General features: G+C 39.9%; 2 protein-coding genes across 2 annotated transcripts in view; one reads left to right on the forward strand and one right to left on the reverse strand.

Moving 5' to 3' along the window:
* The first annotated feature begins 2466 nt into the window (after positions 1–2466).
* On the forward strand, positions 2467–9580 carry LOC119490799 (galectin-4-like). The gene is made up of 11 exons (XM_037774289.1): positions 2467–2610; positions 3417–3505; positions 3920–4124; positions 5400–5513; positions 6717–6791; positions 6875–6901; positions 7642–7668; positions 7754–7783; positions 8460–8548; positions 8960–9125; positions 9217–9580. The coding sequence occupies exons 1-11, from the start codon at positions 2566–2568 to the stop codon at positions 9361–9363; spliced, it is 1014 nt and encodes a 337-aa protein (XP_037630217.1). The 5' UTR covers positions 2467–2565; the 3' UTR covers positions 9364–9580.
* A 3044-nt stretch (positions 9581–12624) lies between these two features.
* The window catches only part of LOC119490781 (tyrosine-protein kinase receptor UFO), a 39693-nt gene continuing 28135 nt past the window's right edge, over positions 12625–24182 (reverse strand). Inside the window, exons 12-20 of the mRNA XM_037774250.1 lie at positions 24023–24114; positions 20074–20169; positions 19222–19299; positions 18657–18749; positions 16898–17019; positions 16219–16328; positions 15638–15797; positions 14675–14811; positions 12625–14045 (exon numbers count right to left, since the gene is read on the reverse strand). Coding sequence (XP_037630178.1) covers positions 13598–14045; positions 14675–14811; positions 15638–15797; positions 16219–16328; positions 16898–17019; positions 18657–18749; positions 19222–19299; positions 20074–20169; positions 24023–24114 — 1336 coding nt within the window. The 3' untranslated portion in view covers positions 12625–13597. The remainder of the gene's footprint in view (positions 14046–14674; positions 14812–15637; positions 15798–16218; positions 16329–16897; positions 17020–18656; positions 18750–19221; positions 19300–20073; positions 20170–24022; positions 24115–24182) is intronic.

Here is a 24182-nt window from a genome sequence, read left to right on the forward strand (position 1 = left end):
CTGGGACATGTGTCCTCATTTACATGTACGCTTCTGTATGTATGTGTGTGTGTGTGTGTTTGTGTGTGAGCCTCGGAAAAAGTTCAATCTTTATTATTTGTTCCGTTGTGGCTTTTTCTGACCTGTCCCTCAATATCTCCACAAGTGCATTAATATAAATGAGTCTCTTATATGCGTTAATATTTAACCAATAATGTACAATGCAAATATCGTGAAAAAATGGTTTTAAGTCAAATTTAATGCTTTACATTAGAATTTAACTCCACATAATACCCTCTTTAAATGAGGAGAAAATTAGGTAACACTTACTATAACGCCCATGTCTATATTGCATTATAAACAAACTTATAATGCATTATAATCTGCTTATAGCACTGTATAATTATAGTTATAAGCACTCATAAATATTCACAATGCTTTATAACAATCATAACACATAACGCATTTTGTAATGACTTATAAGGTCAAGTATCATAATACTTTATAATTGCTGCTCACTTACCTACACTTTTTATGCGTGTATTATAAGTTTATAAGTTGCAATACATAATGTGATTATAAGTCACTGTAAGTGGTCATTTAAAGGCCTTGTAAAGCAACAATAAATACGCATTCTGAGTTTGTCACACTACAGAAAAATGTGTTACTAACCACCCAGCCAAATTTGAATGATTACAAAATTTTCAAAAAAAGTATATAAAATTAGCTTTCAAAATCATGGAAAAATAAGCAGTATTCTCTGCTCTGAAACGGGAAGGTGCATTCCCTAAATGGTAAACGGGTGGGGTCCGCAAGAACAACACACAAAACATTGTAAAATGAATTTGTACTTTACTTAAAGCAAACAACGACCACTTAGAGTAACTTATAATCACATCATAATGTATTATAACAGTGATTATACATTTTTATAATATAAAAAGATTATAATCACTATGATCCTTGCAAGAAATGTCAGTGAGTAACCACTATGAAGTATGATACCTGACCTTAAGTCATTATAAAACACTTTATAATGTGTTATGACCATTGTTAAAAGCATCATGAGTGCTTATAACTATAATTATACAGTGCTATAAGCAGATTATAATGCATTATAGGTGTTTATAATGCATTGTAGACATGGGCGTCATAGAAAGTGCGGTAATTTTTCTTTCGAGATATAATCCCACTAATAAAACTGATATTCTGATATCTTTAGCTGATTATTGGACCTTTACAGCCTTAATTCTTTGCAAGGGGTACAACTCTGACACTCGTTGACATGAAGACGCTTTGTTTTACTTTATAGTTTATTGAATCAAATGTTCCCTCTCAGGCGTCTGCGTTGCAGTTTCATGGCGGCTTTGGCAAAACTTTATCTTAATCAAATATCAAAAGTGGATTGTTACACATTAAACATGTCAGGAAACACCCATGTATCACTAAAACAGCCTTTGTTCCCTGACAGATTATGTGTCTGTGCGTGCATGTGAACCGCTTGTATGTTTACTTTGTGAAGCATTTGTTGGAATAACCTATACTGCCTCCATGAAGTATGTATATAAAGTTAAGGGAAAGATAAGGGTTGTTTCTATTTGCCTTAGGTAGGTAGACAGGTGGGTGGATATTTTATGAATCATGTATAGACCCTACTACAATTCTTCAAAAAATGATATCTGGTTTCTGGTTTGCTGAGATTATGTCTTCTACATAGACCTCCACTTCGAGAAATTCAAAGTTTGTTGTCTTTTCCAGCACCAAAGAGAAATATTATGATTCAGATTGTATAATGCCAGTTTTGTTCACTGTGTTAGATTTAGGCAGCGTTCTAAAGTTGAGGTACTTGTACTTTACTTCTACTCCACTAATAGACAGAGGGATACTTTTTATGACACTTCTTTGACAGCTTTAGGTTCTTGTTATTATACAGACTGAGATTTTGCAAACAAAAATATGATGAGCTTATAAAATATGAGCTGTTAAATATTAAACTAGTTTAAATAGTTCAAATCAGCTCCGTTTCGACCAGTTACAACAGTGAAATGTTTAGTTCAGTAATACAAATCCAATAATATATAATAGTTGGACACTCTTAGCACTATTAGTGCGTTTGTCTTCTGATAATACATATGTACTTTTACTTTTAAGTGTAATTTTTGACTTTTACTTGTAATGGAGTATTTTTATATTGCAGTATTATTACTTTTACTTAAGTAAAACATCTGAGTACTTCTATCACTGTGTAGAAGGGATATACTCGTTGCTTCAATAGCTGCTGCACTTTACAACCATGTTGGTTTTTCTTGCCGCACGCACACACTCTCACACGCACACACACACACACACACACACACACACACACACACACATTCTGTCTTTTGTTGTACCGTGCCACTCCTCTGCTGGGTCAAGGGTTAATTTGCATCTCGTGCCTCCTGAGTAAACATGGTGATGCAGACCTGGGTTTGGTACCCGGCTCTGCCCCTCCCTCATCATTTGTATAAAACGAGGCCTCCAGCAGAGATCAGTTCCTGACAAAACCCTCCTGATTCTGTCTGCCCGTCCGTCTCGCCGACTGCTGCCATGTCGTTTGTTGCTCCTCCTGGCTATCAGCCAATCTACGGCCCTGTAAGTATCTGCACTGACTGCTGCCACTGAGTAATGCATTGCACTAATGCAAAGGGATTATGACTTAAATCACTAATGGGGTTGGCCAGGCTGAAAAAAAATCTGTTGGTGTGATAGTTCAGAGTCTAGTTTAGGCTTGTGTCTGGGATTTCCAACCTACATTTTGTTCTTCAGAGGACTTGGTACAGAGTTATGTTGCAATCTGGACAACAATATGACCTAAAATTGATATCAGTTAAAAATAACTAGATGTGTCGGGCTGCCTCATTTCTGATACGTTTTTCCGCATTAATGGCAGTATTAACATTTAAAGATTATGTGGGTTTATTGGTTATTTACTGAATTATAATAATTATTGGTTGCTGTAGATATTCATAGTTTAATTACCATTATGGGATTCCATGAATTTATTTGTTGAAAATTGCAACAAGAGTAAAAAATATCATGGCAAGAGTTTCAGTATGACATCAATACATTTAGTCCAGCCCTAGTACAGGGATCTCATGGGGATCTCTTGTTGGGTCTCTAAATGGTAGAGTACAGTCTACACCTGCTCTATATGAAAAGCGTCTTGAGATAACTTCTGTTATGATTTGATAAAAATAAATTGAATTGAACCACCACTGCATCCAAGGATAGCAAAGAGTGAAATCAAACTATTGCTACACTCATTTTTATGGAGACTCTAAATAATATCCTTCAGAACCGGACTTTGTGAATCACTGATTAGTTATTTGGCGGTGTGTCTTGCATACCTGCGAGCATTGTGCAGCAGTGTGAATGAATATGTATTGTTCATTGTACAGAGAATTCCCTATCTGGGGCCTATTTATGGAGGCCTGAGGGAAGGAGTGTCCATCTACATCCAGGGATCCATTCCTGAGGACATTACCAGGTGAGTACATAGATAGAGTAGTAGTTTGACAAACCCTTTTGTCACCATTTGAGAAGTGGGGGAACACCTTGTGTAATCTCAGGCTGGGTGGAGCTGGTTTCTTTGCATTGTTGGATATCAAAGCACATTTGTAACACACAGCTCCACTTTTATCACCTAACCCTGCCCTTTTCAAAACAGTAATATCTGAGGTACTTTTACAGCCCATTAACAGACAGAGTAAACATTACACATACCTGACTGTATCGTTACATCTTTTGTTGGGAGATTTTTTTTTTTTTACAAGATCCTCACTTTTTAGCCCCACCTGCACTGTTTGCATTTCCTCTGTTTTCCAACACTAAACTAACTTATCAGTTTCTTCAGGGCTCAGTGACATAATGTCTGTGGTTCACCTGCTGTTCCTCGTGGCAGGTTCTATATCAACCTGCTCTGTGGAGAGTCTGAGTCTAGCGACATCGCCCTCCACTTCAACCCTCGTTTTGACGGCTGGGACAAGGTGGTCTTCAACAGCTGTCAGGAGGGATCCTGGGGGTCTGAGGACAAGATTCGTGATATGCCCTTCAGTAAAGGCCAGGCCTTTGAAATGGTCATCATCGCCACTTCACAGGGCTACCAGGTCAGACCAACCACAAGTTCACACTTACTTGCAAACTATTTTCTAAATAACACATGGTTTATAACACACTATAATGTAGTTGTTAGCAGATATAAGGGCATTTTGTTAAGCCCCGTTGAGCCCTCGCCCTCGGAAAAAACACCTAAAATAAAATCCCCAAAATGAATCAGGAGTAGCTCATCAACCTTAAAGCTTATATGCATATATCTGGTCTCTTTTGAAAGGTAAGAAGCTAAGTAATATGAATCCATTGTAGGTAAACTAAACTATATTACACTGGAGATTACACTCAAGATGAAATAAAGGACAAAATATGATTTTCATCCTTGCCTAGTATTAAATTTAAATGTCAAAGGCAATATCACCTTTATAACAAAGATCCCATGGATAATGATGCAACTGAATGTCTTCTCCCACTCTTTGATTACAACTGTATCTATTAATTTCATGAAAATACACCAAAATACAACATTTAAGATACAATTTATAAAGATATACTCAGGTGGGCTCAATGTTCTGTGCATGTTTATTGTTTACATATTGACTGTTTACTTAAAAACTATTTATTTCCATATAACCATGTTACAAATAAAACATTGAAATAGTAATAAACACAATGAATATTGATCAATATTCATATATGACCGAAGCGCTTTATGCTATACAGGCAGATACATGCAGAATGGAAGGGCCCACAGGGCTGTGAGATATCCCAAGATTTGTCAAAATAAACATTGTTTATGGTGTCAAGTTGTTGCCCTAGCAACAGAATGGCAATGAAAAGATATATAGTAGACGAAAATTATCGCAGATCTTTTGATCACAACTTGTTCTTGTATTTACAAAGTTTATTTCTGTATGACTTTATTGTTAAAATACTTCATAATAATACATAGTTTGGACAACACACAGTTGGTCTATTCTGAAAGCTGAAGACCTCAGGTTTTCAAAACATTCATATCTTCTATAAATAGACGATTATGAATTAGCGATATTTCGTAACTACGTCACGGGATGCTTCTCCTATACATCTTTTATATTATTTCAACTGTGTTTTACTATATTATCATTTATCTGTTTATACACCAGCATCCACTTATTGGTGCCCACAGGAGGAGTTATAGTTGTTGACAAATAACAACTACATCATAGTGTGTTACAAACACAGTAATGTGTTCGGTATCTCATTGTGTGAATACCTCTTAAACAGGTTGGACCATATACAGAATATGTCATGGCACACTTTGTTTAACATGTGATATGATCCTATTACAGTTCAAAGTCAATGGGAATGACTTCTACACCTTCGAACACCGCCTCCCTGTGGAGAGAGTTCGAGCAATGCAGATCGCAGGAGACGTCTCCATCCAGACGATTAACGTCATCGGGGTGAGACTCCCCGTCCCTGGAGTTTTCAGCTGGATGCTTTGGGCTTTGCTGGGGCAAATAACTTCAGCAGTATAATAAATCATGAATGACTGATTTCTAAACGCTTTCTGCTTCTGCTCCAGGGTGCTCGAGGTGGCATGAATAGGTATCCTGGCGGAATGGGAGTGAGTTAAACAGTACTGATGTGTTTTGAAAATGTTTGCATTTGCTTCGTTTTGCTGGGTTCAAATGGTTTCAAAAATGTTTATCATTAGCAAAGATGAAACCTCAATGTGCAATGAGAAAAACATTTCTTAGGGCTACCACTGGTTGCTAGGGTGTTGTTAATGTTTGCTAGGAAGTTAGTATGTGGTGGTAAGACAAATGGTTAAGAGGTTACCATAGGTAATTATTACACGGCTTGAATATTCGATTCTGATTGGTCAATCAAGGCATTCTACGGTCTGTTATTTCTGTATAGTAGACTGTTAATATGTAAAACTGACCGTTGCTATAGACCGTTCTGATGTCGGGCTCTGGCCGTTCAAATTATCGATTTCTTAAGTAAGTAGCCGTGTAATAAGCGAGATAATGTACAGCTAGCGGGTCATTGTTTTGAAATAAACCCCGACAGGGCGATGTAGCTCTACATTATCCCTTACATATATTATAGTAGTAGTTGCGATGTTAGTAGTAGTTGTTGCGTCACTGTCATGTGATGCCATTGGGCCCAAAAATACTTTTTCCCATAGACTTACATTGGAAAATATATGTTTGTAACTCAGATGATAATTTTTTTGGAGGTAAATCAACTTCCCATTACGAACACTCTAATAGCCCTTATTTAAATCATTAGGTCCTAAAAGTTGTAAAATGCACTAATAGCCAAATCCAGAGTTATTTCCTTTCCTCCGTTCATGTGAATGAGACCCAGACCGAGGCTGGAACGAGGACTGGGAGGCGGGGTTAAAGGAAAGGGCAATGGATGCGAAAGATCGCCGGAAGATCCGAGTATTTCATCACTCGGCAGTCGAGCCATTTTTTCTTCATGCGCCACTGAGCAGCTCTCATAGGAATGAACGGGAGCTCGCCTCCAACGCTGTATCCGGTTCTCTTTATACAACCATGGTCACAAACCTTCTCATATTTGCTCAACGTTACCGACTGCAGCTTTAATGAGATTTGTTGTCTGTTTAGTTTTACACTTCTGTTTGGTCTTTTTAGGGCGGAGGAATGGGAGGAGGAATGGGAGGAGGAATGGGAGGAGGAATGGGAGGCGGAATGGGAGGAGGAATGGGAGTGAGTATGCTTAGTTTAAGCGTAAAAATTCAAATTTAACACAGCATTGTACAGGATTTAACATGTTCACCACTGTTCAACAGGGTGGATATCCAGGAGGTGGCATGGGGGTATGTTATTTTTGTCTTTTTGAATGCAGTTTCCTTTAAATATTACTGGAAATATAGTGAAATACAGTGAACATCTTTCCATTAACCCCCTGCTCCTTCTAACTGATATCCAGGGAGATGGAGGCATGGGAGGAGGAATGGGAGGAGGGATGGGAGGAGGCATGGGAGGAGGCATGGGAGGAGGAATGGGAGTAAGTATACTTAGGATGAGAATTTTTTTAAGTGTCAAAAATAAATGAAATAAATAATTAAACAGTATTTAACATGTTCACCACTTTTCAGCAGGGAGGATATCCAGGAGGAGGCATGGGGGTGAATACATACTTCTTTTTCTGCTTTTCATCATTGCTCAAATTTAAATTCATTAATTAATAATATTGTGTCTATTACATCCCTGTCAAAAATACATTTAAAATGCCAGCCTAAGTCAAGCTAATTCACAATAAATCACAGAAATAAATCATATTAAATCTTTGGTTTAAAAAATGTGCTTCTTCACAGGGTGGATATCCAGGAGGCATGGGAGGTGGTATGGGAGGAGGCATGGGAGGAGGCATGGGAGGAGGCATGGGGGGAGGCATGGGAGGTGGTATGGGGGTAAGAAACAATGATATAATAAGAAACTTTATCGTTCTTTTGTATTTTTTACACTGTGTATCCTAAACCAAGCCAAACTCATTTGTCATGTGTACAGTTTTTTACAAATTTGTACAAATTACTTAATTTTTTTCTTGTGTTAGGGAGGATTCCCAGGATCAAACCTACCGGTGAGAACACATTCATAGAGCCCTCTGTGTATGATATTATTCTGGTAATCCAGTTTAAATCTGATATCTATTAATCTGATTATAGGGAATGGGCGGGCAGCCAGTCTACAACCCTGTAAGTAAAATTTGTTCCTCACTCATTTGCAGCACAGTCAGTGTCAGATTGACAAAAGCACCCCCTGTACTCAACACCACAGGGCAAAGTCTGGGTGACACAGCGAGGCCTTGTTGATTGGTCACTTGTTTTTCGGCTTTTTGATGTGAGGCAGTTATACATCTAGTCGTGACACTTTGAGCGTAACATCACTATTCCCGTAGTCCACTTCTATTTTATTTTGAACGTCGTTATTACCTCGGTTTAACGGTTACAGTCTCTACACTGGTATTTGAGTGTAATTCATTTGCCAAAAAAGAGATGCACAATAAACAAAGTTAAAGATACATTTGACTGTTTCAATTATTATTATTATTTTTCAAATTTTCTGTAGATATTGCGATAATATCGTGAATTCTTTTGGCCACGATAATCGTGTGGGGAAAATCTGATATTGTGACAGTCCTAACTGTCATTCAGCTAAAAGCTCAGCTGCAGTTTAAAGACTGTTGAAAGCTGAGCTGAGTCTAACGTTGTAGAACTGAGCCTGACAGGCTGAGTGTGATCACTGTAGGCTGCAGATTTAGGTAACAACGTACCCGTTTCTCTGGCATTACTTTGTTTTAGTTTTAGTTTTAGTTTTATTATTATGCCACCTGTCTTATGTTTTTGTTTGTTGTTTTTTTGCTGTTTTAAGCCTGTGCCCTACTCCAACATGATCCCAGGAGGGATGTACCCTAAGAGGACCATCATCATCAGAGGCATGGTGCCCTATGGAGCAGACAGGTGTGTGTGTGTGTGTGTGTTTTTGTACAGCTATCTTTGTGAGGACCAATTTGAGTTTTAGACCTTCAGAGTGAGGACATTTTTGGAAAGTGAGGACATTTTGGCCGATCCTCACCTTCGGACAGACCTTCAGAGGCCTGTTTGAGGGTTCAAACTTGGTTTTAAGGTCCATGCTAGAATTAGGTTTAGGTTAGGGTTAGGACAAGGGTTGGGGCCAAGCATTTAGTTGTGATGGTTAAGGTTAGGGTAAGGGGCTAGGGAATGCATTATGTCATTGAGTGTCCACACAAAGATAGAAGTACACAGCTGTGTGTGTTTGTGAGTGTACATACACAAACATCACTATAGTGTGAGTGCTAACAGATATGTATTACACTCCTTGGTGTGTGTGTGTGTGTGTGTGTGATGCAGATTGAGCATCAACTTCATGGTGAGCAGATCTCGGGACATCGCCTTCCACATGAACCCCAGGGTGAGGGAGGGGATGGTGGTGAGGAACAGCATGATCGGAGGCGACTGGGGCCAGGAGGACACAGAGGCCAGCATGAACCCCTTCATGGAGGGACAGTACTTTGATGTAATATAGTCTTTATATTTTAGTCCTTCAAGGTGTTCGACATTATTTCGTGGGTCAGCCATGTCTTGACTTTTACGTCTTTGTTTCTCAGATGTCGATTCGCTGTGGGAACCAGAGGTTCAAGGTGTTTGTGAACGGGCAGCACTTGTTCGACTTCTTCCACCGCATGCAGTCCTTCAACGAGATCGACATGCTGGAGATAGATGGCGACGTGCAGATCTCCTACATCCACTTCTGAGACCACACATACACTTACTATATAACTATTCATTGTGTACATTATTCAACTATTCCATGAGTTTTTCAGCTGTTGGATGATCTTTCAGAGAGATATGTCAGCCACTGTGTTATCTCAGGTTCTTCATCTTCCTGTGCTGTGTGATCATAAATCCTAATTAGACAAAACGTTACATCATCATCGGCCGTATTGAGTTAATAAACATGTCAGAAACACATATGGATGACATTGATACTGACTACAACAAAGCTGAGAAAGAGAGCTCATTCATGATGAACACTTTTATTTCTTATACAAAATACTGTAGGTACTGTATAAAACTTTGTTTACAAATCATGACAGTAACAATATAAAGGCAATTATAGTTCAGTCTCCCAATTCAACACACCAGGAGAATCACAATCCACACACACATTTACTGTAATGCACAATACTGGCTCTCTGAAGGCACTGAAGGTAGAGAATTAAGGCTGAACCGACTGGAATCATTCAGTTTTTGCTGGGATCCGCGTGGAGGATCAGTTTTTCTTTTCAAACACACGGGTTGGTTCAACACAGTAGGTGTCTCTGTATTGAAATTAGGGATGCACCGATCTGACTTTTTCCGTCCCGACATCGTTAGCGATACCTGGGCTTTGGGTATCGGCCGATACCGAGTACAGATCCGATACCAGTGTTTAATTAAGTGACTGGGATTATTCTTTTATGTGTAAGGCAACATCTTAAACATAACTTTCCTAACTTTGTAAAATGAAATGTAACAAATAAATACACAGATATAAATTTACTGAATTGATATTTCTTATTAAAATAATAAATCGTACATTAGCAACTTGGCAAAGTATCTTCAGCAACAAATTGCTCAAAACTGAAACAGGAATTAAAATGCCAGTATATAAATGTATATGGTATATAAACATAGAAATGAATTGAGTGGCTATTTGAGTCAGTATCGGCCCGATATCTGATCCGGTATCAGTGCATCCCTAGTTGAAATTGGATATATATTCAAATATTTGTGCAGACCAAATTAGAGTAGTGCCTCAGTCTCAGCAAACAATGTAGGACTATTACTCAATGAGTATACAGTACCAAATGTATAGCAATGAATAGACATCTTAACGAGGAATTTCAGTAATGCTACAGGTATAAAATATCACTGTAAACTGTTTCATATATAAGTACCTTTTGATGTATACATCTGAGAAACACAGCGCCTCATTTTAAACAATTGTTCTCCCAAAATGTGTGTTGGAATATGGTCCATTTCAATGACAAAATAATGAACTAAAGCAAATATATATATATATGAAAATAAGTGCATGCATGATGCAAAGTTGCAGCTAGTGAACCTCACAGCAGAGGTCTGGATGAACACACTCGCTGCTGCTTTCTGTCTCCTCGACTCTGTTGGTGCCAGACTTTTATTTACAGTGCTAAACCTCGAGAAACAAAAATATCCCAGAAGAAGAGAGTGGCAGGATGATGTCAGATGACGAGGTTAGTCATGTTTCCCAGTCTTTTGTTCATTTATGGAAAATGGACGCCCTACGATGTGTGACTGACAGCCCAGTTGCACAGCACTTTCAGTTCAAATTCAATGTATTGATTCATGTACATAGACACGAATTTTAAAAATTTTTTCGTGATGGTCAGCACAAAATCAATTTGTATATAAGCCACGTAATTGTGAACCGGGAAGTATAAAGAAAACTTCCGTAGGGAGGAGGTCGGGGTGGAAAAAACACAGGACTTTCACCCAGGAGGCTGGTGTTCATGTCCCGTGTGAAACTACATGTCAACGTTGACTTATTTGTCATGTAACTTTTGTACTTAAGTTACGCCACTTCCAGAGTTATTTTTAACCCAAACCACAATCTTTTCCTAAACCTAACCTAGTCGATCTATTGCTAAATCTAACCTAGTCGATCTATTCCTAAACCTAACTAAGTAGTTTGTTGCCTAAGCCTAACCAAGTCGATCTTTTCCTAAACCAAACTAAGTAGTTTTGATTTGAAAAGACTTGAGAGGAAATTCACACATGCGTCATGTCTTGTTGGACATTCCTAGGAAAAAGCACAAAAAATACGTCGTTGAAAGTTGTGCTGAGCGTCACGAAAAAAAAAGTGAAATTTGTGTCTATGTACATGAATAGAATAGATGAAATTTCGTAACTATTTCATGAATTGCTATGAAACTGCGTTGCAACTGATTTCATGAGAGGCGTCTGCAGGACGACTGAGAATGTCCAGAAAGAAAATCAAAACACAAAATGAAAAAGAGTAAAAGATATACAAATTATAAACAAACATACAATGATATAAAAATATTAGTGCAAAATTGTAGAAATACAAAAAATTCAGCATAAAAAAAAAAAATTACAAAATGTGTAATAACACTGTGCTTGAGCCAAAAGCAAAGGTGAGGAGCTTATCCTGCCAATTGCCCTGGGTAACTCCACCATGTCCGTACCTACTCTCAGTCCATCCACCTGCCTCTGCTTATCTGTACCCTCTTTATTTGACCAGTACCTGCTGAGCAAAGTCTCCTGAGTTATGACAAAGATGTATCGACTAGTTGAATCAGGACTTTCACAGGTGTTTAGCGAGGAAAGAGTTGCCTTGTGTGAACTGTAACTGGCTCATGGTGCTTCATGCACAACTAGCAGTACGACGGTTGTTAGAGCGCTACATTAGGCTATCATACACACTACTGTAATAAGATGGTAGGTTCCTCATTCAGAACAGCTTCACATGAAAGTCTCTAAAGCCTGCAGTGGAATTTCATTTGCTAATTTTGGTCTCTTAATTACTTAGCCGTTATTACTTATTTTAAAAAAAATCATATTTCATTCATATCCTGTTGCGGCTATAGCGTGCTACTGGAATGAGTCCTAAAACCTGGAAATGAGTTTGCCTTTTAGCACTTCCGGTTCCCTCATCTGGAAGACTAGACAGATGCCTGAAATAAGATCTGTGGTTAACACAAGTTTAAGATATTTTAACATTTTGTTCTACGATATAAAACGTCAATAAATATCCCACTTGTGAATTTTGAAGCCATTATGTGTCTTTAAAAAGGCGGTTGCAACAAGTGGCTAAATGAGACTACTAAACGTCATCACGCCGACTCGTCCGCCTTTACAGCCTCGTTGTGTATACAACTCGTTCTCATGCGACCGTGGTGTATTTCATTAAAAGTGGTGTTCATTTGTGGAGATTATCTTGCTGAACAAAACGTGTAAGTATCATAAACGTGTGTTTGCCACAGAGCTTATTTTCTGCAATAATCCAAAATGGAAAAATCCCATTGGCTTTTTGTTGAGGGAACCCAGGGTCATGCTAACTTCCTGGTTGGCCTACAAAAATACGTCATCCCTGGAGCAGTCTTTAGGGTAAAAGTGTCCTAACTTCAGGTAAAGTGAACTTCAGGATTTCTGTGTAGCATCCTTAAAGTGAAGACACAGAAACCACAGCTCAAAGTGGATAAATGAGCCATAAACTCCTCTTATTGTCCTTCATAAACTATCAATATAACCTTAAAGCAGCCAGTCGTCTTCATCAGATGATACCTTCACTGCTTCCTTTCTTTCCTACCAAGTTATTTTTGCTGTGAGTTACACAGAAGCAGGGATTCAGATGGATGAGAGGAAGACTTTTCTCAGCTGGTGTGAGTCCTCCACGTTAGCACTTAACTCACAAGTTCAAGCCTCTGAGTTTGTTTGGTTGTAGATTCAGCCTGGCAGTGTCTGAGCTGGTTTCACAAAGATTTCTTTTTTTTAGCTTAATCCCGTGAAGGAGATCGATCCGCTGTACACAGGTAGTTGTGCAGATGTGGTATATTATTTATTGCTATAGCCACTGGGAATTCTTTTCTCTGATTGTGCTGCAGTGTTCGTGGGCAACAACGTGTGCTCTAAACTTGTCCACCCACCGTCTGTCGTTGGTAACAGTGTTCCTCCGGCTACACTAATCACACAGTCACTTTTACACTCACTTGAAAATGTGCTCTTTTCAGAAAGAGAGAGGGTTGACAAAGGAAACAATCCACAATCCTTCACTTCCTTGGAATGCGTTCGGCCGTGTGTGTGTGTGTGTGAGTGTATTTGTGCAAAATCTGTATGTAGGGGCACATTGGGTTTCTTACAGTAAGAAGCTGGATCTCGATCTTGGACTGGGGGTTAAAGGATGGCACACTTTGGCAGTGATGAGTCATTTTTGTAAGAGTGAAGCCATCACTGCCAGGGCATTTTCCTGGACCCCTCCCTGTCCTCCAGCAGCTCGACGGTCGGGGTGGGATTGGGAGTGGAGCGGCAGGACGGTTGTAGAGGCAGCGTGGCCGCGGAGGACGACACCGGCATGTCCAGGCTCTCCAGGGAGTCGGAGAGGGCTCGGTTGGTCTCGTGTTGGGGACAGAGGACGTAGCGGTTGGGGTGGTGGACCTCCACTGTGGTCACAGAGTCCAGGCCCTTCAGGCAGAGAGGGGACGGCAACCCGATGGGGTCACGGCCGCCGACGGCCCCTAGCTCCATGGAAGACTCGTCCATGTTGACATACAAGATCTCGTCTGGGTCCTGGGTGTCCGGTAGATCATCGAGGGCCTTCTCCAGCTCGCAGCGCAGGGCCTCAAATGACGGGCGGTCCTTGGGGCTCAGCAGCCAGCAGGAGAACATCATGGAGTAGCTGGACCGGATGAACAAATGCTCATTTAATACTTAATGTAAGCACATTGTTAAACACTTCATTGTGCAGGTCCAATAGTTGCATAATAATTTCACTAGTTATAGTGAGTTAAATGTAATTCTTTTCTAGATTAGCCTAGGAAGTATTTTTTTCCAGATAATAAATGAATACTCATTATTACGTTATTAATTATAACTGGACTTTTCTATGAAATTCCTCCTACCAATTCTATCTCTTGGCAAGTGTATTGTCTCAGAAAATTATCTGAATTTTATCTTTGCCAAATTATACATTCCCTTCTGAAACTTATAAAGTAACGTGTCACCTGAAATTCAAGCAAAAGGCTGCTTTTCAAAGTGCTGTTAAACAATTTAGGGTGAAACTAATTTCACAATGTAATAAAGAAAATCATAGAAAACTGTCTTAAGCTTGAAGAAACATGGAAAAAAAGTCAAATTATCATCTGAGCTTCTTGAAAATCAGATAGACTGGAACTATTTTTAGCCTCCAGCCTTGATTGTTTTCTGGTGAAAATGTACTTCTAACCAGGAAGCAAAAGATTTCCTTTCCTTCATCATCAGCTGAGTGTGTTTTGTGAGGAATGTGAAAGGGAAGGAGTCAAAACTCACATGCTGTCCAGACAGTCTGGTGGCTGTTTGAGACGGTTTCCCTGTCTCAAGTAATCATAAATCTCGCTGTTTTCCACGCCGGGGTAGGGAGTCTGGCCCCGCGTCGCGATCTCCCACATGGTGACTCCAAACGACCACTGAGAGGGACGGAGGGATAGAAAGAGAGAGAGAGGGAGGGAAAAGGTTATGAGTTTTGAATTCCTTTAGCTTTTACACACCTTGCCACACACTTCTCAAACATGAATCTGCACTGGTCAAACACTGGCTATGGAAATAACACACACATGTTTGACTGGGCTTTCCGGACATCCTACTTTTACGTACAACTTACTAAAGAATGCACATCCTTTTTAACACTTACACTGCATGACCACTTTCACATGTGCATGAAAACCAGGGCCCATCAGGCAAACATACAGTCATAATATCAGCTGTTGCTGTTCATCTAATTCTGGACTAGACCTTTAACAATACGATAAACTTAAAGCAATAGTCATCCAAAATCAACTTTTTGCGACACGCTGGCTGTAAAAGGTTTGCACAGTACTTTCTTCTTTGACAATCTGCAACCACACCACTAGATGCCACCAAATCCAACACAATGTACCTCCAAAGTAATGTAATTAGTGATTAATTGATTAGAAAACGCTAAGTGTGCGGATGACCCGTAGAGTAATGCATTATGCTGCAAGATGTTTCTATAAAGGTCTTGATACTTGTTTCTGCGGTGAAATTTATTGCCACTAAAACAATCCACTGTAACTTTTAGAATCAATTTCAGGTCTTTTTGAATCTCAAAGGACAGATTTTAGAAGTATGACTTTAATCTCTATTCTAACCATAAGTTAAAGTAAATAATAACTCTAAAATAAATTGTTAACCTTGTGGGGACCGGTCCCCAGATGGGAGGTGAGTCCCCATTATGTTTACACACACACACAAACACACAGTAGGTGAACTTACCACGTCGCTCTTGGTGGTGTAGACGCGATCCGCCAAGCTTTCGATAGCGATCCATTTGACGGGCATCTTTGAGATCCGCCCCTGCCTGTAGTAGTCTCCATTGTAGATCTTCTTGGAGAGGCCAAAGTCGGCCACACACACATTCATGTTCTCATTCAGCCTGAGGCACAAAAACCAGAGTGTTACAGCACTGCAAAAGTACATTAATCAAAGTGCTGCACAAGTTTACTGTTGATACTTTATACTTATAGTCTACACTATATTTCAGAGGTAAATTTACTGTTATTCCACTAGTTTTACTTGAAAGCTGCAGTTAAAGTCAACGTGATAATAACCCGTTTACACAAATTTGTTTCAACGCCACTAATTTCTTTAGTGAATTAACACAATTTGCATTTTAGGTTGTAGCGGGCTAATTTAAATTACATGCCCATGCAAAAGTGTCATGCCTTTTTTGGGCTTTCCCTCTCCCAAATGTTGCTTTGACAGTCTCTTGGTCTACTTTTAGTTCTGTTTAAGAGCAAAGTGATAACACATACAGGAACCGAGAGAGTAAAAGTGGAAGCAGAGATTGTGCTTACATGCAGTTGCGAGCGGCGAGGTCTCTGTGGATGAAGCTCTTCTCGCTGAGGTACTCCATCCCTCGGGCAATATCGGCCATAAACTTTACCAGCATTTGAGACGGGAGGTACTGCAGGACAGCACAGAGAGAAAAAGCTTTTAGTCACACACAGCTGACATTTCTTTTTCTGCACAGTAGAGGGCACTAGAGTCCAGCTCTGTGATCAGCCTGCTCCAGATACTAACAGCCTCCTCCTGTGGGAAGAACAGGGTTCAACATCTCTGTGTTTTTGAATGTTTGCCGAACTCATAGATGTTTCAACATTCTGTAAGGATCTTGTTTTGATTAGGCTTTTGTTTCTCAACCCGCCTCTTCTGGGACTTACTGCGTGTAGCAGTTGTCGATTCCAAGAAAACATCTCATCCATTAATAAATAAAACTGCAGATAGCAACGACAGACACGTCTCTTGTTTGCATGATCTCAGAACGTACGCACTGCCAAAGAGGAGTAGATGAGGCCTTTCTGTAACAAATACTTTACGTCTATGTTGACCTTTGGATCTCATTTTGCTGACAGACATTCATGTGAACTTCTAAACCCCCAAACCCATTAAGTTGTTAAACTGTGTGCGTGCGACTGACTGCGTTTGCACGTGTGATGCTGACTCTGTGATTTTATTGTGTGAAATCAGACTAACCACAGGACAGTCTCCCAGCCTGGAGTACAGCAGATAGCTGTGCAGGTCTCCGTGTTTCATATAGGGCAGGATGACCACAGGGGAGGGGTAACCTTCACTCTCCACAGTCTGCAGACACACACCTGTAAAAACACATCAGCTTAGTGTTAAACACAGAGACATGTTCTGTACGTATATAACTTTCAGTCAATATCTCAAAACAGCTCAGTCTTGAATTCACTAATTATGAAGGCAGTATTTAAAGGGTCAGTTCACCCAAATTACAAAAAACAAACAAAAAATGTTCTCGCTCACCTTCAGTGGTATTTAGTCATGTAAATAATTACGGTTTCATTAGCCCAGGTTTTGAGATATTCGTCTCAAGCATTTAGTCTTTCCAGAGACAGTGTCACTGTTACTCTTGATAATCTACAGAAAATGCAGTGAATCTGAACTATTTCTTTGGTAGAAAGTATTTCCATTAAAGATGACTTATTTGGCTTTTTCCCTTTCTTTTAGTGTGTTTTATAGTTTTTTTGTGCATGTAAAAAGGTCTGCAAAATTACAAAGTCCAGAAAGAAGGGAGTTACTCTCCCCCCATAGAAACGCCGCTCCTGAACTGCCTGAAATGCCTGGCTTCAAGTCCCACCTTTTCTTCCGTAACATGGTGATGTCACCAGGGTTTATGGTAACCGGCATATGCCGGCTTTTAGCCGGTATCACATGTAGTTGTCCGGCAGATTAAATGATCAAGGGCTAAAAATGTCCTTTGGGAAATATATCAAATAAATTAATTAATTAATTAATAGCATTTTAAATAGACTAATATTGTAAGATATGTTGCCAAGACAACTTAAATAAAAACAAATATTATACAAAAGTTTAATACGTTCATATAGCCAGCCAGCTGACTGTGTAAATGCGGAACAAACAAAGGGCTCTGACCAAGCCGCTACAACGATGATATAAATAATGATTACATCAGTGTTTCTTCAATATATTTAGACATTTTCCGACCGAGACAAACACAGAGACGAGGAGCGCAGCGCCGCACGCGTAGAGGGGAAGAGAAGGTGAACTGCACGCAATGTTTCGGTAAGGTATTAATAATAATTTGAATGTCAACGTTATGAATGAAGCATAAAAACTATTCGGTAGGCTGCAGCCCTATGAGCCACACAACACTATTCAGAATTTGACAAACGCGGAAATCGGACCAAACAGCCTATTATTTTATTTTTTAGACCGCTTCTTCATGTAAATTATTTTCAATTTATGGCAAATGTATTATATGGCTATTTAAGACATACAGTATTTCTGGTAGTTGTTCTATATTGACGGAATTCTGGAATATTAACGGCCATATTGGCCATAAAAATAAAAGTCTAGTGTAAACACTGGATGTCACCAAGTACCACATTTGCATAATACCTGCCTAGCGGTTAGTTTGGAACACCGTCAAACAAAGCCGGTATGAGAAAAGTAAAGCGTTTTTTGAACATTAAAGCATGTAAATATGTTCTAGTAGAAACCCAAAATACAAGTATGCACCTGAAAATAAGCACAAAATAAGCTCCTTTTTAAAAACTGTTCATAGTGTGGTTTGTGGGGAACCTGAGGAATCCTGATAATTTGGACAGTGTTTCTAAACAGCAGACCTATTGATGTTTAAGTTTTTAAATGTTATTTTTAATCTTAATGTATCCCCCTCCACTGTCTCTATCTAGTAATGTGAATGAGCAGACCCATGACGTGCCGGGCAGCATGGATCCAGACTCACCTAGAAGCCTCATGACGTTGGCATGGTCAAACTCTTTCATGCAGGCAGCTTCACGGAGGAAATCTTCCATCTCTGAGCGGGTACAGATGGCAACTGTGGAGGAGACGAGACAGAGGTGAGACCGTGTGGTTATGTCTAGCTCACGGCACACACTGCCAAGGTGAGAAACAGACTTTTATTTCAGAGGTTTTTGGCTCCTGAATTTATTAAACTATCATTTAATACATATTAGCAGTTTTTACCACTGAGTTTGTTTTAACTTAGTCACCACAGCTTGAAACTGGCAGAAATCTCCCATAAGAGGGTGGCGCTGTTTAAAAAATTCATCTTTTCCCCTCAACTTTTTATACAGTTGTCTTTGCTTTGGCACCACGGTCAATAAGGGGTCAACTCTTTCTTCTGCCAATATCTTTTACGAGCTGCGTCGTCGTCTGTTTTCTGATCGAAAACTGACATTTTTGCCCTCCAGCATTTGACCCGAGGGGCTGTCCATCAATATGGCCTGTGTTCCCAAGATGAAGGGAGTCATTGTGGGGATTGCTGAGTACTTTGACTGTCTACTCACTCTTCATAGTCTTCACAGCAACTTTGAGGAAAGACTCCTCCTGAGTCAGCAGTCCTTCCATCACGGAGCCAAACTCCCCTGTCGAAAGAAATTAAACACAATCTAACTCCCAGTTTAGATGCAACAACATTAGATGTCTGATCAAACACTGAAGAGTAATGGAGGACGGAACCTGCCGAAATAAAAAATAAATGATTAAATGAATAAATTAATTGATAAATAAATAAATATATAGTCATTATATAGTCTTTAAAAATAAACGTAGCCATTAATTAATTGATAAAATGTGACATAAATTGATATTTCTGTTTCAATTTGATTCTTTACTTATTTATCTTTGTACTAAATCCATTATTTATTTACTCTGTTTCATTTTCCCTTTTATTTATTTCTGTTTTTATTTTCATTCATTTTTTAATTTATTTCTGCAGTTCTTTGTTATTTATTTTTTATTTATTTAAAATGTTAGTTTTTATTTATTCATGTATTTATGCATATGACATATTTATTTAATGAGTTATTTATTTATTAATTTATTTTGATTTTGGCAGGTTCCGTCCTCTATAAAGAGTGGTACAAATTACAGAGCTATCAGGTTATCACATTGTAAACTGTTACACTACACCTGGGGTCAAACCACATTGGTGTCAGATGGAAATGACTGGAGATAAGTGTCAGATAAGACCTGACTATGTACTATTTACCAACCCTGAAACAAAGGCGTTTATAAATGCCTTTTCCACCTTGCTGTTTGTCAGGCAGTCCCTCTACTTAAACTACATATTAACTCCCAGCTGTCCTAGAAATGAGACTGACACACAGGTTACAAAACAAGCTAAAACAAAGCAGTACCTTCTCCCAAGGTCTTTCCCAGGGTTAGTTTATGTCTGTCCACCATCACGTCTTGGAGCTTCTGCTTCAGCTCGTCGCTGATGCCCAGGCTGTTCACTGAGGAGGAGAAAATAAGGCGTTTTAATGGGCCGTGAAGCAATTTAACGAGGAACACAGAAAAGAGAGAAAAACAGCCAGATTGTAAAACCACAATGCACGACGCTAAGCCAAAAACAAAGTGTGAATAAACACTACCAGCTTGAATAAAAATGCAAATAAGACTATAACTGAACTAAAACCACCCTGTTTACTTGTAAAACTCACCAGAAAAAAAAATCTTTTTCGTTTTCATCTTTTTATTGCAAAAGAATGCATTTTAAAGTGGGCCTTACGTTATGTTATTTTAATTTGCATTAATGCATTAAAAAGTTAATTATCTATTGTTTTTAATGCAAAAAGTCCTGTTCAAAAAATGCTATAAACCCATGGGGCTGTGTATTGGCTAGGATCTGGCGATATGATACGTATCATGATACAGGGGTTAAGATTCAATATATTGCGATATATTGTGATTTTCTTCTTTTTTTTTTAAATCTAATTTTAGGAAAACTATCAACACCACCATATGCATAAAATCTGAGTAAAAAAAAGTTAACTTTTTTATGCAACCAGAACAGTGGGATCTGCATTTGCATTCATCACAGTCCCTGTAACATCCAATATAACAGCAGTACTTTGAGGGGGCACACCTCTTTGTAAATGAAATGACATTTTTGAGAATCGACACAGTATCACAAAACATAATATTGCGATATTCAATATTTTCTTACACCCCTACAAACACTCTAAATGTCAATTATTATATCTTACGAAAAGTCTTACTTTCAAAAGTATTACTATTTGAGACTACATTGCAAACACAATTTTAGTAAAACTAAAACAAAAAACTAATTAAACCTGAACTAGAAAACAAAAACTCAAGCTGCTGAAAAAGGAGTAAAAAACTATACAAATATAAAAACTAATTCAAAATCGTGTCAATGTGTCCACTGTTCTCTCACACCATTTTTCAGGTGTGGGACATCATGTGACCATGTGATCCTGACATGGACCCGGTTGGGGAGTTTAAATATCCTTGAATCCCTTCAACCAGCTGGGTGTCATCCAGCTGTGTGGTGGCGAGCAGACGTCAGCTCTGTTTTCACATCTGGGCCAGGATATGACAAGGCAACGACATGCATCAGAGACCCTTGTCCAGCTGCTGCTACACTATCAATCTGCCACGCGTCCAACAACAATGTGCTCAGTCCTCAGGCATGTTCCAACACATGCTGGCGTGACCAACTATTAGCCAATGCATGCAATAACCGGAGCCCCGGGGTTTCAACTCTGTCCTGAGAATTTGCCAAAATTACTGGTCAGCAGCGTAAATCCCGCCCAGATCCCTCCAGTCTGACCCCTTCCTTTATTCCCAGAGAGCTTTCCTCCCATTCACTCAGAGTACAAATTATCTCCACATCTTTTTTTTTTTTGGGCTGGTCTCATTTTACTCACTGAATACGTTTTTGTTTTGTTTTCCTCTCCAGTTTTCCCCTGGCCTCTTTGTGGCTGCAGCAAGCTGAGACTTGCGTATGAGAGGTCTACGCTAATATTGCGCGTACACCTGGGACAATGTGACCCAGCTGTGTGAAATTAGAGTCAGGGTGCTGTGTTTACAGGTACGTATCTCTGTCTGTCATCACGAGGACTCACAGGGACTGCTGGCTGGCTGGTGATAGCACACAAAACACACTTCAAACCACTGCTGCATCTTCAACCAGTACGAGATCGTAGCTCCACCTGGACAAGACTTGAAACTCCCTCTTTATTCCCCGATGAGCTCCAGTCAGAGAAGTCACGTAACTCCTCGTCTGTTGTTTCAGGATGCTTCAGTTTGAAATCTAATTCACATGCGGGGTATGTCAAGTCACTCACTTCCTGATGGAACAGGATCCCCTTTAGCACAATCTGCTGTTATCTTGATTTCACCTTCCCCCGTCCCTCCTTCCTCTGCTCTGCTCTGACTGTAAAAAGCCTAAAATCAAAATTTCCCTTTCAAAATTCCATAGTTTTCCAGACTTCTTGGTAGATTTTTCAGACCATATTTGACTTTGTGACTTTGTGACTCGGGGTGCAGAGGATGCTGTGACAAGACTACAGTGCTTCGGCGCCTCCCCCATGGTTGAGATATCAAATGATATAACGCAAAGTTTGCATCCAGCTTTCTTTTCCCATTTGGAATTATTTAACCAACCAGGCTTTGTATTTGGGATTGTAAAGCCAGCCCTTTACCCATTGTGGCCGTTCAGCCCACAGCCCTACGCAGAAAGTTGGACGACGTTCCACTGTCAAAGATTTTGTACTCGGGGCAAAGCTGCTCTAAGTGAAAAACAATTATAGTAAATGGACTTGCATTTATATAGCGCTTTTGTAGTCTTCCGACCACTCAAAGCGCCACCCCTCTATGGGCAACAGGGACATACTGGAACAGAAATCCATCCTGGGACTTTGAGGAGGTGAGGCCTTTTATGCGAGCACCAATGAGGCGCGAGCGGAACATTTTGGGCAGTAATTTTAACACTAATACAGTTTTTATGGTATAACGAGAATCTGATGGTGCTGAAGAGCTTCAAGACTCTTCATAGTGGATGGCACCTCTTTAGTTTGTATGAGCATGTCGCCACTGCGCTGAATCAAAACAAGACTTGGCTTGACTTTGGCTGCACTGGCTGCTCCAAACGCTGTGAAAAACACTCTGCTTGTATGATCAGTTTATTTTTAGAAATTCTGAATTTGATATTTTAGCAAACAGAATAGGGGCAATAGTCTGGAAATGTTTTTCCATACTCATCCAGACCTGGAAATTACAAAAATGAAATTCCATACTTTTCCATACTGCCTAGGATGTGACGGTTCCATCCGTGCCATCAGCCTTCCTAGTGTGTCTTTTTCCTTTTTCCCTGTGTCCAGTTCCCTGTCTGTCTCGTGTGGGCGTGCCTGGCTGTTTGTGTGTGTGTGTGTGTGTGTGTGAGGCTCTTTTCCTCTGCAGACTCTCTCTCTTTTTCAAATGCAATCAACTCACCTGCTCAACCTGCCTCTCATCTAATCATCAACCACAGTATAAATACCCTGGTTCTCCAGTCACTCGTCGCCAGATCGTTGACTCAACACAAGTGGTATTTTTGCCTCGGCTGCTCAGCATTATTATATACAGAGTTTTTTGTTCCTAGTTTTTGATCTTGTTTTTGTTCCCTAATGTTTGTTCTCCTGTGCCTAGGAGCACCACCTGTCTGTCTGCCCTGCTCATTTACAGCCTTGACTTTCCCTCCTTCCATTCCCCATTCATGCTTTTGGCAATAAAGCCTTTGTTCTACTTCCACGCTGTTGTATGTGTCTGCATTTGGGTCCAAACCTCACTGGTCGTAACACGGGAAACCCTGTAAAATGTAGTCCAGTCACCTGCTGTTCAGGCCTGATTATACAGGGCACAACTTCACGAATGGATTCACAGCACATCTAATTGATATGATAGTAAAAAGATAAAACACATAGTACAAGCACAAGGGGCACAGTGTTGTTGTGGAGTATGTCAGCTGACTGAACACTCCAGGGCTGCTTTCACAGCTGTGGTGAATGAATTTACTCTTGCTTGGTCGTGTTCTTGCCTTTGATCAACCGAAGTCAAACCGCGGACGTGATTCCTATCTTGAAATGCGGGGAATAGATGTGTCATTGTATATCCCACAGAGATCCTTCCATGGAACCAAGCCCAGGGCGTGAGAGAAGATGCTACCTGTTTAGTATTGCTATCTATCCCGGGGACATGGGGCATGTTTGGGCACGCTGAGAGATACTGCTGTAGGGACAGTCAGGAGGAAATATAAAGTGTCATCTTCCTGGGTAACATGTCGGTGCAGAGAGGGGAACTCACGTGTTGCTTCTGTCGTCCTGCGGCTGTAGGTGCGGCGGGCGCGGTACCTGACCACCAGCTCTCCGCTCTCCATCATGGGCTCAAACGCCTCTCTGTGAACGGAAACACATCATATAAATCAGGGCCAAACACACAATGAGAGGTCTCTCCAAGCAGATGT

This window comes from Sebastes umbrosus, chromosome 7 (genome assembly GCF_015220745.1).
Source record: "Sebastes umbrosus isolate fSebUmb1 chromosome 7, fSebUmb1.pri, whole genome shotgun sequence".
Taxonomy (NCBI): domain Eukaryota; kingdom Metazoa; phylum Chordata; class Actinopteri; order Perciformes; family Sebastidae; genus Sebastes; species Sebastes umbrosus.